Below are 15,350 nucleotides of genomic sequence, written 5' to 3' on the forward strand. Positions count from 1 at the left end.
TTTCACATGTGCAAACCATTACCTTTTAAAATATGCTTATAGGCATTAGGAGGGAGAAAGGGAAGCTTAAAAGAGACCAGGGAGACGAACATGCATCTTCTTCTAATAGAACTTTTAGAAGTGCAGACAGTAGAGAAACTGGACCAGGACAAACTCTAGGTTCTAGATCTTACACTAAAAGGGATAATGCATGTGAACAGTGCCCACAAAAATGCCTGGCACATCATAATTAATGTAAAGTCCTCTTTTCTGGAGAAACTAGATTGCTTAAGATCACATAAAATAACACAATAACAAATACTACTACCTTGTATTGGGCATCTTCCCTATGTTAAGCATTTTATTAGGTAATTTTTTTAATCTCCACAATATTATTGCAGAAAGCTATTATCATTCCCTTTTCGCAACTGACAAAACTAGGATCTGAAAGCTTGCAGCTGGTAAAGGGAAGCAGCCAGATTATAGCATCAGATCTGACACTAAAGTTCATCTATAGCATCTGGGTTAGGTATAGAAGGATAAAGAAAGAAATCCTTCCTCCCATAGGGCCTGAAAAGGAATGGGAGACACAGAACTATATATTCAGTGACTGTATTTTCCAAACCTCAGATTAGGGCACATGATCATCCATTTAGTCAACCAACATGCAATGAGTATTTATTCTAATGCTGGGTGCTGGGACTTCAGAGAAGATTATGAAATCACATTGCCTTCTCCATCAAGAAACTGTGGGAGAAGATTCATAATGAGTTGTAGGTGCAATGTTAAAAGTCTAACAAAAGGCTTTTTAATCCAATATGTGAATTTATTTATACAAACATCCTTACACAGATAACACTATTAGTTAACATTTATTGAGTACTTGGTATGCTCCAAGTATTTGCTTTACATTTTCTAGTTCATTTAATCCTCACAATAACCTATAGATGGCATTATCCCCATTTTACAGAAAGGGTAACTGAGACACAAAGAGGACAAGTCCCTTGCCCTAGGTCATGCAGCTAATAGAGAAAGGAGCCAAGACTCAAACCCAAGGCATCTGACTTCAGAGCCTCTATTCTCCACCACTGTGTTATACTGTCACCCTCTACCTTTTGTTTAAAATTCATTGATTGAACCATTTTATTGAAAACAGCAACACCCAACTCAGAAACAATATGTATTTGTTAATGGCATATTTGAATTACACATTAAATATTGAAGCTGAAGCTCCCAGAAGTCTATGCTGTGTCGTTGTCATACTGATTTATACAGTAAATGAATGTTGCCAAGTCTGATGACAGGTGCTGAGTGATGAATGAATGATGCCCACAATAAGCCTTAGAGGATTTAAACTGAAGGTCTTTATGTCTCTTTCCTGCATCCTAAGGAAATTTCTTCTATTCATGAAGGCAGCAGCCTGAGCAGCTAGCACCTGGACAGTAAAATCTCCTGGGTTAGGGATGCCATTCAAACCTCTTCCCATATAGGACTTCTGACCATTGAAAGGAACAAGGAAGGGAGAAGACAAAGGTTTTACACGATCCTTCAAGTACAAACTTGGGTGGTAAGGGAGGCAGAAGTGCCTGCTTCTCTAAGAGGCAGGACCACAGGAAGAGGTCCCATGCCACTTCCCAAACTGTAAAAGCCCTCCTGATTCAGGACAGTTCTACAGGCTGATGTCTCTGCTTATCTGGAACTCTCTGCTCTATGCACATGCCCACAATCACCTTTGCCTGGAAACTCCTATTCATCCTTCAGGTCCCCACTTGAAGTGTCACTTCCTCCAAGAAGCCTTCTCTGATCCTTCACCACTCCTATCCCTAGCCCAAAAGGAATTTATTTTCACATATTCCTGTGTTGTGTTTATGGTCGTTTGTAATTAAATAATAATCTTGAGTGATTATTTAGCATTTACCTCCCCTTTGTGAGCTTCATCAGGGCAGGAACTAGATCTTTCTTATCCACCAGTGTATCCCCATCACCATTTACAATGCCAATCGTATAGCAGAGCCTCCACATTTTCTTTGCCTGGGTGTATATGTGTATGTGTTAAAATGAAGAGACCGAACTAAAACCATTTTTTTCTTTCTCATCCAGGAAAGAAAGGAAAGGAAACCTCTGCTACTCCAGTGCATCCTGAAGTTAATGAGATATCTCAAGGAAAAACTGAACATATGGTATGCAGCTGGGTATACAGACCTCGGCGAAGGGCTTCACCAATCTTTCGCCTTCTATTCACTGATGCTGGGTGAGGCCCTCCCTTCTGAATTTTTGATTTCCACCCAGTGCCTTGACTATCAGACTATCTTTGACTTCAAGACTCTACTCCAGTAGAGAAGGAATACAGACAAACTCCTAAAGTGTGGTTGGTTTCTCTCCTAGCTGGTATGCATGCAGAAACCACTTATCACCACTCAGTGATGGGCTTGCCATTGGCCCCTGAAAGTTGAACTTGTAGCATGTGGACAGGTGTCCTTCCAGAGCCTGTGACCAGTCCACCAACTGCCAAAAGGATGGTTGTGAGACCTATTTTAACATCTTAGTCCAGCTTCCAGAAATTTAGGGTGACCTTTTCCCCAGACATCCCATTTTAAAATGTAATGGGCTCTTTGATTTTAAAAAAAAAATCTGGCAAGCATTTAAAATTCATTTTAATATTCCCAGCACTTAACCAGGAGAAGATGCAGACAGAATTGAAAAACTGCCTGAGTTTCTCTGTTGTTGTTGTTTTTAAATGCCCGGATTAGAACATAATTCATCTTCAGATGACGGGAGGCCTCTTCATGCACTTCACACTTCGAAATATTTTAGAAAATAGTATCCATTTTGGCAAGCCTCTTTCCATGCAAGAAACAACAGCAAATGCTTTTCTCCTTGAGTGTTAAATCTGCTGTGAATAAGATTATAAAAAATATATACTTTGCTCTTTTATTTTGCCTCTTGTTTGAGGATTTTACTGCCTCTCTGCAATAATCGATTCTTCTCATATTCCTGTATAAGCAGCATTCGTTGTCCCACTTTTTAGAAAGGCGACTTGAAGCAGAAGTTTGGTAAAGCAACTTTCCTATTGTTCCAGGAAAATCACTCATTTATTCATTCACTTACTCATCCCGTAAACATATCTTGAGAACCAACTATGTGACAGTCACTAACCAGAACTTGAAGATACATAAATGATTATCTCACAGGCCCAGGATCAAGATCTTTAGCAGATGGGAGAGATACTTTAACAGACAATTACACTATCCCATAATAAGTGCTATGATGGATAAAGGGGCTACAAAGAATTGCCCCTCACCTAGGCTGGGGCTATCAGGGAAGGCTTCCCCCAAGAAGTGAAATATGAGTTGGGCTTTGGAGGATGAGTAGGAGCCTAACGCATCAAGGCATAGGTAGCAAGAAGGAGTTTTACAACAGAGGAAACAGCGTATATAAGGCATAAGGGCATCAAACAGCTGTATTTTTTTTTCTGGTTTTATGTGGCTGGAGAAAATGATGTATATATTGAAAGAAGAGAAGGAAGAACAAGAACTTGAATGGTCTTATGAGCCAAGCAAGGAATTTGGACTTCATCTTGACACAGTGGGACCAAAACAGTATAGGGTGTGTTAGTTAGTTATCTACTTACGTACTTACTTCCTAGGTTTAGCTTAATTCAGGCCCATACAAATTCCCCCATTCCCTGTCTTTAGTGGTCAAAGAGAGTGTTAATTATCTGAAGAAATATATAATTATTTAAAGTCAGTTTCTCAGCTTTAAGGACCTCTTTGAATTTTCTAAAATCATTCACCAAACTGTATGCAAATGTGCATCCATCTGGGTAGATTATCTAAAGTTTTCATTGGATTTCTAAAGTGGTCCAAAGCTCTAAAAAGTATGAGAATCACTATTCTATTTACTTTATAAAAACTTTCAGCTTCTCCCAAAATAGACTTTATCAAAGTAGAATTCTTATATATTAATCTCTCAAAATGTACTGGTAACTAGTTATCCGTATGGGTACAGTTTTGTATAGCATGATATTATTTTAAACAAGACAATTCTTCACATTCCCCAGTAGCAGCTGAATCCATGTTTGTTAACTTGGCCTCTTATTTAAATTACTATTCTTTAGAGCAAGGGGATCTCCACAGCTTATATGTGAGAGGTTTGAGACAAGGTACAAAATTGGAGAAATTCGGGTATTTGAAATTTGGGAGAAGCACAGATGGTATACAAATTGGAAAGCCTAATTCTATGAAAAATTAGTTAAGAATATTTGAATTACAATTAATATAACCAACTCTACCAACTTAATTTATTAGAAGGATAAGGAAGGAGCATAATATATATATTTATATATATTATATTTTTATTTATTTATTTATTTATTTATATGTATGTATACATATATCTCCCCAAGGATAGAAACATAACAATAAAATCAAAGACTTGAACCTTGAACATCATCATGACTTCTTATATCTTCTCTCTTCTCTGCTGTCAGTTTCATATCCTCTCTGTCTCTCTCTTCTTACCTCTCATCCAGAATGATCTCTGTTTTCCTATCTCTGGCTTTAACTCTCACAAATGGTTCCAAAATCACTGGAAAATGTGTTTACTGAACATTTTGCATTAGATGCCCAGTCCTGCACTATGTGCTTAGACACATGACGGTTCTCTCTATAGCCATATGGATTGAAAGGAGGGGCAATTCCTGGAAAACTGGGGTTGGGCAGATCAAACAATAGCTGCTCACTCTCTCTACATGACAGGTGACAGAATGTCTTACATGGCTCTACTGACACTCATGTGTCTGTTTATTCTAAAAAGATCTCTATTTTGTACTGGACATGGGGTTAGGATACAAAGATGAGCTAGGTATAACCTCTATACCCTCGATCTAGTTTTGTGTCTACCATTCACTATATGATCTTAGTAAGTCACTTCCCCACTCTGGACTTCAGCTTCCTTTGTTAAATGAATAGGACAGACAGAACTAGTGCCTTATGCTTCATTATAGTGAGCCCACAAGCCAAAGCTAACACCATTATTGTTTCAATCACTTTTTGTCAAGAATCTCATACTCACGATCCAGAGGTTTTCCCACCAAGAAATTATATGCATTGTCTATTGATCCCACTAGTATAAAACAGAGTAGAACATCATGAAAGTCTCAGTCAGTTACAAAAACCTCTGTTTGTGTAAATCAGAAATGCAAACTGAATAAAAGTCACAATTTTATCCTTCTCTTAAAGAAAAAAGAGAGTATTCAACATAGTAGTTCTTTACAAAGCCAGACCTACAATAAATCTTGCTAGTTGTGTAGCCTCATGTTGGCCAAGATACTGGGGGAGCTCTGGGTTATGAATATGTTGCCAGTGAAATGTTTGTGTTGTTTTGGTAGAAAACTCCAGAAAAGGATTTGCAGCCAGAAAACCCTCCTGCTGAGACTTCAGCCCCCAAAGATCTCCTGAGCACTTTGAAGATCAGGCCAGTCTCACAGCCTTTTGTCAGTCCAGTGATGAAAAACACGTCTGAAGAATGTGAGACATGGATCGACAGGCTCAGGAAGCTAGAAAATGCCCTCTACCTGTGTGATCTGAGTAATATAGGTGAAGTGTGCAGCTTACAGCTCATATGTCTTTTTTTTTTTTTTTTCATTTTGTACTGGGCTCCACAAATTTTTTTTTTTTTTTCGGTATGCGGGCCTCTCACTGTTGTGGCCTCTCCCGTTGCGGAGCACAGGCTCCGGACGCGCAGGCTCAGTGGCCATGGCTCAAGGGCCCAGCCGCTCCACGGCATGTGGGATCCTCCCAGACCGGGGCATGAACCCGTGTCCCCTGCATCGGCAGGCGGACTCTCAACCACTGCGTCACCAGGGAAGTCCCACAAATTTTTTTTAATTAGTTTTTATTGGAGTATAGTTGCTTTACAATGTTGTATTAGTTTCTGCTGTACAGCAAAGTGAATCAGCTGTACAGCAAAGTGAATCAGCCATATATATATATGTATATGTATATATATGTGTATATATATGTGTATATATATGTGTGTGTATATATATATGTATATATATGTGTATATATATGTGTGTGTGTATATATATATATTTTTTTTTTGATTCCCTTCCCATTTAGGTCACCACAGAGCACCAAGTAGAATTCCCTGTGCTATACAGTAGGTTCTCATTAGTTATCTATTTTATATATAGTACTGTATACATGTCAATCCCAATTTCTCAATTCATCCCACCTCCTCTTCCCCCCTTGGTAACCATAAGTTTGTTTTCTATATCTGTTACTCTATTTCTGCCTTGCAAATAAGTTCATCTGTGCCATTTTTTTAGATTCCATATATAAGCAATATTATATATTTCTTTCTCTTTCTGACTTACTTCACTCTGTATGACAATCTCTAGGCCCATCCATGTCACTGCAAAGGGCATTATTTCGTCCCTTTTTATGGTTGAGTAATATTCCATTGTATATATGTACCACATCTTCTTTGTCCATTCAGAACGACCCTCAGAATGGGAGAAAATATTTGCAAACAAAGCAATCGACTAGGGATTAATCTCCAAAATATACAAACAGCTCATGCAGCTCAGTATCAAAAAAACCAAACAACTCAATCAAAAAATGGGCAGAAGATCTAAATAGACATTTCTCCAAAGAAGACATACAGATGGCCAAAAAACACATGAAAAGATGTTCAACATCACTATTAGAGAAATGCAAATCAAAACTACAATGAGGTTCCACCTCACAGCAGTCAGAATGGCCATCAGCAAAAAATCTACAAACAGTAAATGCTGGAGAGGGTGTGGAGAAAAGGGAACCCTCTTACACTGTTGGTGGGAATGTAAATTGGTACAGCCACTATGGAAAACAGTATGGAGGTTCCTTAAAAAATTAAAAATAGAGCTACCATATGATCCTGCAATCCCACTCCTGGACATATATCCAAAGAAAACCATAGTTTGAAAGGATGCATACACCCCGATGTTCATTGCAGCACTATTTACAATAGCCAGGACATGGAAGCAGTCACACACCTTTCCATTTGTGTTGCAGTCTAAGAGTGGACACATCCCTTTCTTTCACTTCTTAACAAATACAATTTGTACATAAACCAGGTGCCTGGCACTATGCTGAGCACAATCAGGAAACACAAAGATGAATCAGACATGAATCCCCCACCAGGTTGCTTACGGTTTCTCTGAGTCTAACCTACAATCCAACCTTGTAATTCCCCTGATTGAAATCATCAGCATGCCTGCTAACAGGCTGAACTCTAAACTGTTTAGCAAGGCAAAAGCTGGTCTCTATCCACCTGACCAGTATCTTCTCCTTCTATTGTAATTCTCTCAGCATATCTTACCCCATCATAATGAATAACTTGCCTTCCTCAACTGTGCCTTGCTTTCTACTGTGGCTGTGCCTTTTCTTTTTCAAAAAAAAATTTATTTATTTATTTTTGGCTGCATTGGGTCTTCGTTGCTGCCATGGGCTTTCTCTAGTTGTGGCAAGCAGGGGATACTCTTCGTTGCGGTGCACAGGCTTCTCATTACTGTGGCTTCTCTTGTTGTGGAGCACGGGCTCCAGGTGCGTGGGCTTCGGTAATTGTGGCACACAGGCTCAGTAGTTGTAATGCACAGGCTTAGCTGCTCCGCGGCATGTGGGATCTTCCCAGACAAGGGCTCGAACCCATGTCCCCTGCATTGGCAGGTGGATTCTTAACCACTGTGCCACCAGAGAAGCCCATGGGTGTGCCTTTTCTAACCCTACGCCCTCTACCTGAGCTGTCTGCCTCTCCTCTGTCCCTGCCAACTCCCCACACTGTCCACCTGGCTAATTAATACCTAAACACCTTTTATGTCAGAACTCAAGCTCTACTCCTCTGAGACTCCCATGATTTCCCCAGACAGATTAAGGCCAACCTTTATCTGGCCTCTTACAGTTCTTTAACACCCATTATCATATTTGATATATTGTATTTTTCTATTTGGGACTTAGTACTACCTAAGTACTAAGATACTTTTTTATCCTGAGTACCTTGCACAGTTCTGTTCAACCTTTTTTTTTAGGAAACAAATAAATGAATGTACATAAATAACTAAACCCAAAATAGAAGGTGATAAATGCCATTAGAGGGTGCTATGTGGGCATTCAGACAAAGAAGAATTCATTCCTAGTGAGGTGATAAGGTTATGTTAGTGTGAAATTGATCATTAAGGGAAAGTGCAGTTTGTATACAAAGGACTGAAATAGAGGGCCCTTCCTGGCAAACATGCAAGTTAGCCAAGCAAAGCATTATGTATGAAGCTCAATACAAGGAATTTGGTTTGAATAGAATACAAGGGCTATTAAGAAGAGTATTAAATGAAAAAGGTGAAAATATAGGATAGGATCAGATCTAGGACGGTCTTAGATGACCGACCAAACAACTTGGATTTAATTCAAAGATAGTGAGCACATTGTGTTTCTAAGCAGGAGAGTGGTATGATGAAGTTGTATTTCAGAAAGGTCCTTGATGGCTATGTGAAGAATGAAGGAGAAATTTAAATTATAAAAAGGATAAAGGATGTTATTGTAATGCTTAAGTGAGATAATGAAATTCAGAATTAGGTCAGAGACCTGTGAAATGGAAAAGAGGCAGCACATACAAAAACACATGCACTGAAATTGTTGTACTTAACTACATACTGTTGTTCATGAAGACTTAGCATTATATGTGGAGTCTAAAAATATGGAACACATAGAAATGGTGGTTGCCAGGAAATATGTGGAAAGGTTGGTCAAAGGGTAGAAACTTTCAGTTATAAGAAATTCCAAGGATTTAACGTACAACATGGTGACTCTCATTAACAATATTGTGTTGTGTACTTGAAAGTTATTATGAGTAGAGCTTTAATGTACTCACCATAACAACAACAAAAAAATGGTAATTATGGGAGGTAAAGGATTTGTTAACTAACCTTATTACAGTAAACATTTCATAATATATATGTGTATCAAATCATCACATTGTATATCTTAAACTTACACAATGTGATATATCAATTACATCTCAATAAAAAAAGTTAGTGTACACATTAGTACTTTCTAGAAGTAATCATATAACAGCACTAATGCCTTTTCATTCTCTGTATGTTTTTGTTTCATTTTGCTTTGAATTTCCAATGCAAGTTAATTCTAGACCACATGAAGTATGAATACCATATAATACCCAAGGACTTCTAATAACTATCCCAAAGAGAGGGGCAAATGAAAATTTTAGGTAAAAAATTCATCTAGATGAATTAGAAACTCATTTATTAAACATTTGTTATGAGCCCAGCCCTGTGCTAGAGGCTGGACCAGGAGGGAAACCGGAAAGGATGAGACATGGTCTCTGGCCTCAAGGAACTTTTAGGTAAGACACAGAGGCTGCCAATAGTTCAAAGCCAGTAAAAGAAAAATTTTAAAGACAGAATAAAGTATTATAATTAAAGACACAAACTAGACTTAAAGAGTCCAAAGAAAAGACAGAAGAGATGAAAAAAGCTCAGTGAGTACTCAGAGAGGACTTCTTGGAAGAGAGAACTTGAGCTGAGCCCAGAGGAGAGGTAGACTTTGAATAGCTGGGTAGGGCATTCTGAGTGTGAAACCATCTTCTGCAAAGGTTAGAAGGTAAGAATGAGTATGATGGGGAAGAGAGTGAGAAAGACAGGACTGACTGTCACGTTGGATTGAATAGTGAAGTTGAGACCCTATTGTGAATCCTGAAGGCTGGAATGAGGCTTCATTCTCTACACAGTGTCCACCAAAGGTTCAACCAGAGGAGAACACAGGGAAAGCTGAAATGGGTCATTTAGGGAAGATACTGGGAAAAAAGGAGATCAAAAGTTTACTGAAATAACCTTTATTTCATGAGTCTGTGTATACATATCAAGACTGTGAGAGTGTTGATGGGGTTACAAACAAAAACAAAACAAAACCAAAAATCAGGTAGAGAGAAAAGACGTTTCCAAAGAAACAAATGCTGAGTTTTGATGATGGATGATGGATCATAAATTTAGTTGCGAAGAGACTCCCAAAGACTGGGACCTTTCTCATACTTCTGAACTGCTCTGGGGAAAAATGGAGTTTTGTTGACTTTGGGGCAGATTCTGGCAGATTTGAAATGACTTTCTCATGGCCTTTTCACTATTTATGCCTGTTTTCTCTGTTTCTATGAAATTCATTAGTTCCTCAATAGCCAAGGAATGTGTCAGCCAAATCTGGAAACATCTATAACTATCTTTAATGAGGAAAGAGGATTAACTGAGGTCATCTTGTTGGTTTATTAGCCACAGTATTTAGCAGACCACCATGGCCCTCCTCTAGACACTGAGCAGATCATCCCTATTCTGCCCAATGATGAATCAGTGCTCTTTATTATGTGCAAGGAAATATGTAGGCCAGGGCGTTCCTCATCCAGGGTGAAGGCAGAACATCCATCATCAAATTAGCATTTCTGGGAACCTACTCTGAGCTTATTCTTTAATGGGGGTTGTCAAGAAAATATCCTTGAAGAGAAAGAAATAAGGAATGACTATGAATAACTGGTCATGCTTTCTAAAGAAAGATGGGTGGTTGGGATAAATATTTGAGTGACTGGTAGATTGGGAATTTTCCCAGTGAACTGAAGGCTAGACAGAAAATATTTTAGAGTTCAAGGAGGCATAGTGCAATGAGAGCCCTCAAGGACACTGGTCTGGACTTAACATACGCTGCATCACTAACTCCTCACATCAACCACATGCTGAAGGGATTAATGTCCTTATTTACAGAGGAGAAAGCCACACTCAAAGTGATAAAATATCAGCAGGTGGGAAGTTGAGGCATAATTCTAACCCAGTTCTATTGGACTTCCCGCTACACCAATCTCCCATGACACACCAGAAAGTTCATGAGATTCTGTTTGTTGCTTTGTTGGTTTGTTTCTTTGTGTGTTTTTAACCAGATTCAAGTCCAGACTTCACCAATTGCTGAGTCACTTATATTCACCAAGCCTGTTTCCGTGTCTATAAAATAGGACTGATAATAATAAAACATACCTCCTAGATTTGAGAAAGGATCCAATGAGATTTAAAAGTTCTTTGTAAACTGAACATGAAGTGGATAGTAAAGAGGTTCTTATTTCATTCTGGTTCTGGTGGGACAAGGACAAGCTTCCCAACACTAAGATGGATTGTAAGGTTATTTTATGCAGCTGTCTTGGGCATCCCCTAATGACAGCAAATTAGACAGAGATAAATTTCAGTCAATGGACTTTTGTCTGATGCGCGAATCCTCTACCAACGGTAAAACTTAGAAGATAGAAGACAAGGCCCCCACACACACCAGTGGTAATTCTTATATGCATTTTTTAATATTAATTCTAATTTTTAATTAAAATATAAACTAAATTATATATATAAATAATTTCTTCTAATTAAAATATTTTCTTGTGTATTTTAAGTAATATTGATGATATAACCATTATAACTATCCTATAAAAATACCTACATTAATGAGTGCTTAATAGTTCTGGGTATTGCGCTAAGCACTTACTATTTTATTAATTTTCAAACAATTTGATTATCCCTATTTTAGAGTCAAGGAAACTGAGGCTCAAAAATTAAAGTAACTTCCTCAGTCAGACACTTACTCCAAAGTCCATGACTTATATTTCCAGAGGTGGAATATGAGGAAATGTCTTGAGGGATCCAACCTAGACCAGGTCAAGAGCCTCCACCCAATCCAGAAAATTGTAAAGATGCAATTGGCCAACTCAGAGGAAGATATTTCTGCAGAGGAAAGGACCAACATTCTAATAGGAGAAAGAGACAGTAAATAAACCTGAATGGAACAGACAATTAAAAAACAGTGGATTGGATAGGACGGGATGGGGTGAGATGGGATAGGATGGTATGGAATGAGATGGGATGGGATGGGATGGGATGGGATGGGATGGGATGGGATGGGATGGGATGGGATGGGTTGGGATGGGAAGGGACAGGACAGGACTGAACTGAATAGAACTGAATGGAATAAATCACATTAGGACCCCAGCTGTCTGTAGTCCACTGTTAAAAACACTCATTAGAGAGCAGTTCAGAGAGGAGCATCATGCTCAACTGTCCTTGCACGTTTAAATCCAAACAGAGCTCAAACAGAGATGACAGGTATCCACTACAGTCCAAATCTAATAGACTGGTCGTGGCTTTCTGCAAAATGACCAGGGGACCACTCCTTCTGGATTCTTTGAGAAAGAATTTCACAATCATTATTATAGTCTGCACAAGTACAGGAGACTAGAAGAGCCACATGCAAGGGATGTATCTCACCCCTATAAAAGATATTTAAAAGCTTGACACCTGTAGCGTAGATCTTTACAATTCATGGAAAATATTTAGAAAACAATCTGAGCCCTGCTTGAAACAATCTCTTTCCCCTCATTCTATAATACAGTATGGTGGTTAAATGCATGGACTAGAACAACCTTGGGCAAATGACTGTCCATCTCTATGCCTCAGTTTCTCTCTCTGTAAAATGGGTTGTTGTGTTAAGTGAGTTAATATTGGTAAATTGTTTGGAGGGGTGCCTGAAACATGGTAAATGTTATATATGAGTATCAGTCGTTATTGTTATTGTTGTTGCACTCTAGTTAATTTTCTGCATCTCTTATCACCTCAACTGGTTGGTGATCTTCCTAAGGTAACAGACCACTTCTCAAAATCCTCTCTATTCCCAAGCACAGTATCTGACATATATAAGCTCACAATTAAGAGCTTATGCATGAGTCACTGACCTTTGCTGTTGTTGTGTTCTACCCTTAAACTCCTCTCTGCAGTTATCAAAATCTACTTACCCTTAGCATGGACAACACATTGGTATTGGTACATATAACATGTGGGTACCAGAGTATGTCCTGTGATAAGCACCACCATCTCTATTATACAGATCTAGACTCTAAGCCACAAGAAGTTAGGTGATTTACCTGTGATCACACAGCAAGCTGGAGGGAGTCACAGTAAATATATTTCCAGAAATGCATAAAAATGAGCTGTTTAAATCCTGCATGTCTAGGAACATGTTTGGATATTTCAGTAAGATAAACATAAACTAGAGCAATTAGGAATTGCTTTTAGCCGGCACCCCAACATTTTCAAAACTTGGTCTTTTAAAGTTTTATGGCTACGAAGAACAAGCTAAAATCGCTTTAGAGTCTACCTATGGATTATATTGGACCCCATCTCCTCCCCAAAATCACCCTCAGATTCCTCTCAACATCTATTATGCATAGCCAGGATTGTAAATATCTTTTAAGGGTGTCACTTGGTTTTTAAGAAGCTTAAAATTTCAAAATATTAGCGTTTAATTCTTGCTCAGAAGTCATTCAAGCTAATGAATTTTCCTCTTTCTTGTTTTTTCTTTTAAAAATACTCTAAAAAAAATACTCTTTCAAAAATCTCCCACCCACCCAACCCAATGGCAGGAGTTCTGGAGAATGAACGAGCCAGATGCCTCATTCACAACTACAATCTCATTTACAACCTGTCCCTGAGCCCTCGGAAAATTGACCAAGCCTTGCGGAGATTCCATGCTGGAGAAAATATGCTCTTGGAGCCAGCGCTGCAGTACTTAAAGGAGCTATGATAACAAGCCCATATTGTGAGAACAGATGTTCCCTTTGTCTCCCTTTTTACCCGGACACATGTTTCTCCTCAGCCCGAGTGCAGTGGTGGAGGCGCTGTCAGAGTTGAGGCCGATACAGCTATTGTCAACACTTTGAGCTTGGACTTGGTTTCTGGCTATGATGCTCACTCATAAGCAGCTCAAAGTGATACAAGGAAACCAGGTTTTCTCTTCTGAGGTGGCAAAAACCCAATTTCTTAAAATCCCCTTCTATTCTTATAAAGCTGGTGATGAATATTCAATGATTTTTTTCAGTATTGCTGATCAAACTGTTTTTTTGCAAACCCTGCAATTCCATATAGTAAAAAACATGCTAGATGTTGTCAACTCCCAAAAATGCCTGTGAAATAATAGACCTAAATATATCTTTTTTTGGATGAGTAAGTCAGCCTTTCCTCTAGTCACTATTCTAGGATTTCCACATTGTAAGAAAAATAAAAGTATTAACAATATATTATCTTAATACTAAGCAGCAGAAGCAGAATTTCAAGTGAAGTTTTCTGAACAAGTTCAATATTTTCTCTAGTACAAAACTAGATGATGTTACACTGTCTCCAAGGATATTTTCCCAGAGTATTGAATACAACTTTTGAGGAGGGACTCCTGGAACAAAGGATTGTGGAAATAGGTAACATCTTCTTTGCTTCCTCTGGCAGGAAAACCAAGTAAAACTTTCCACCAGTTCCCACAGTTCTTCTAGTCTTAACATCCACCCCCCTGCAATTTGCACCACCCTGGCCACAACATACATACTTACATTCGCATCACACCACTCAGGCAGTATGAGCTCATTGAAGGAAGCCCAGGACTTCAGAGACAGAAGTATTCCCAGTACCATCATTAATGCTGAATGACCTGGATCCTGATTTTCCAATCTCTGTGCGTGGAAGACAGGATGAAGGAGTTAGGTCAAGGGAAAAAGCAAACAGAAAGGTCTCTGAGCATCCCCTTTAATACATTTTACATAGTGGGGTATCTCCTAAAATCTTATAAATTAAACCTTAAGAACAAAATAATTTGGATCCACCAACATAAATGATCTCTGAGGGCCTTCTAGTCTCTCCTGCTCTAGTTTTTATAATCCTTGAGTTGCCCAGAAAAATGCCCCTCTAACACTCTAGAGCCCTTGGGCTTCCTAGCTGCCTTTTAGAACAGAGAAGTAAGCAGAAAAACATGGCTTTCTCATGCTACCAAAGTACCAAATGAGGGAAATTAAAATATTAGATCAGACAATGTAATATGCATTGGGCAACTACTGTGTGTCAGGAACTTGACGTATTCTGTTTCATCCAACTCTGACAACTCGATGTGGCAGCTTTCACAGCTCCTTACAGATGAGGAAACAGAGGCTCAGAGAAGTGAAGCAGAAGAAAGCTGCTGGGTTGTGCCTATGGATAATTGGCTGGAGGGATACGCTGCAGCTCTATTTACAATAGCCAGGACATGGAAGCAACCTAAGTGTCCATCGACAGATGAATGGATAAAGAAGATGTGGCACATATATACAATGGAATATTACTCAGCCATAAAAAGAAATGAAATTGTGTTATTTGTACTGAGGTGGATGGACCTAGAGACTGTCATACAGAGTGAAGTAAGTCATAAAGAAAAAAACATATACTGTATGCTAACACACATATATGGAATCTAAAAAAAAAAGGGTTCTGAAGAACTTAGGAGCAG

At 38.7% G+C, this 15,350-nt stretch overlaps 1 protein-coding gene across 1 annotated transcript in view; it reads left to right on the plus strand.

The window, feature by feature from the left end:
• The window catches only part of C2H1orf87 (chromosome 2 C1orf87 homolog), a 116,365-nt gene extending 102,737 nt beyond the window's left edge, over positions 1-13,628 (plus strand). The window contains 3 exon segments of the mRNA XM_060142563.1: positions 2,080-2,159; positions 5,369-5,576; positions 13,468-13,628. Coding sequence (XP_059998546.1) covers positions 2,080-2,159; positions 5,369-5,576; positions 13,468-13,628 — 449 coding nt within the window.
• The last annotated feature ends 1,722 nt before the right edge of the window (positions 13,629-15,350 follow it).

The sequence above is a fragment of the Lagenorhynchus albirostris genome, chromosome 2, assembly GCF_949774975.1.
Source record: "Lagenorhynchus albirostris chromosome 2, mLagAlb1.1, whole genome shotgun sequence".
Taxonomy (NCBI): domain Eukaryota; kingdom Metazoa; phylum Chordata; class Mammalia; order Artiodactyla; family Delphinidae; genus Lagenorhynchus; species Lagenorhynchus albirostris.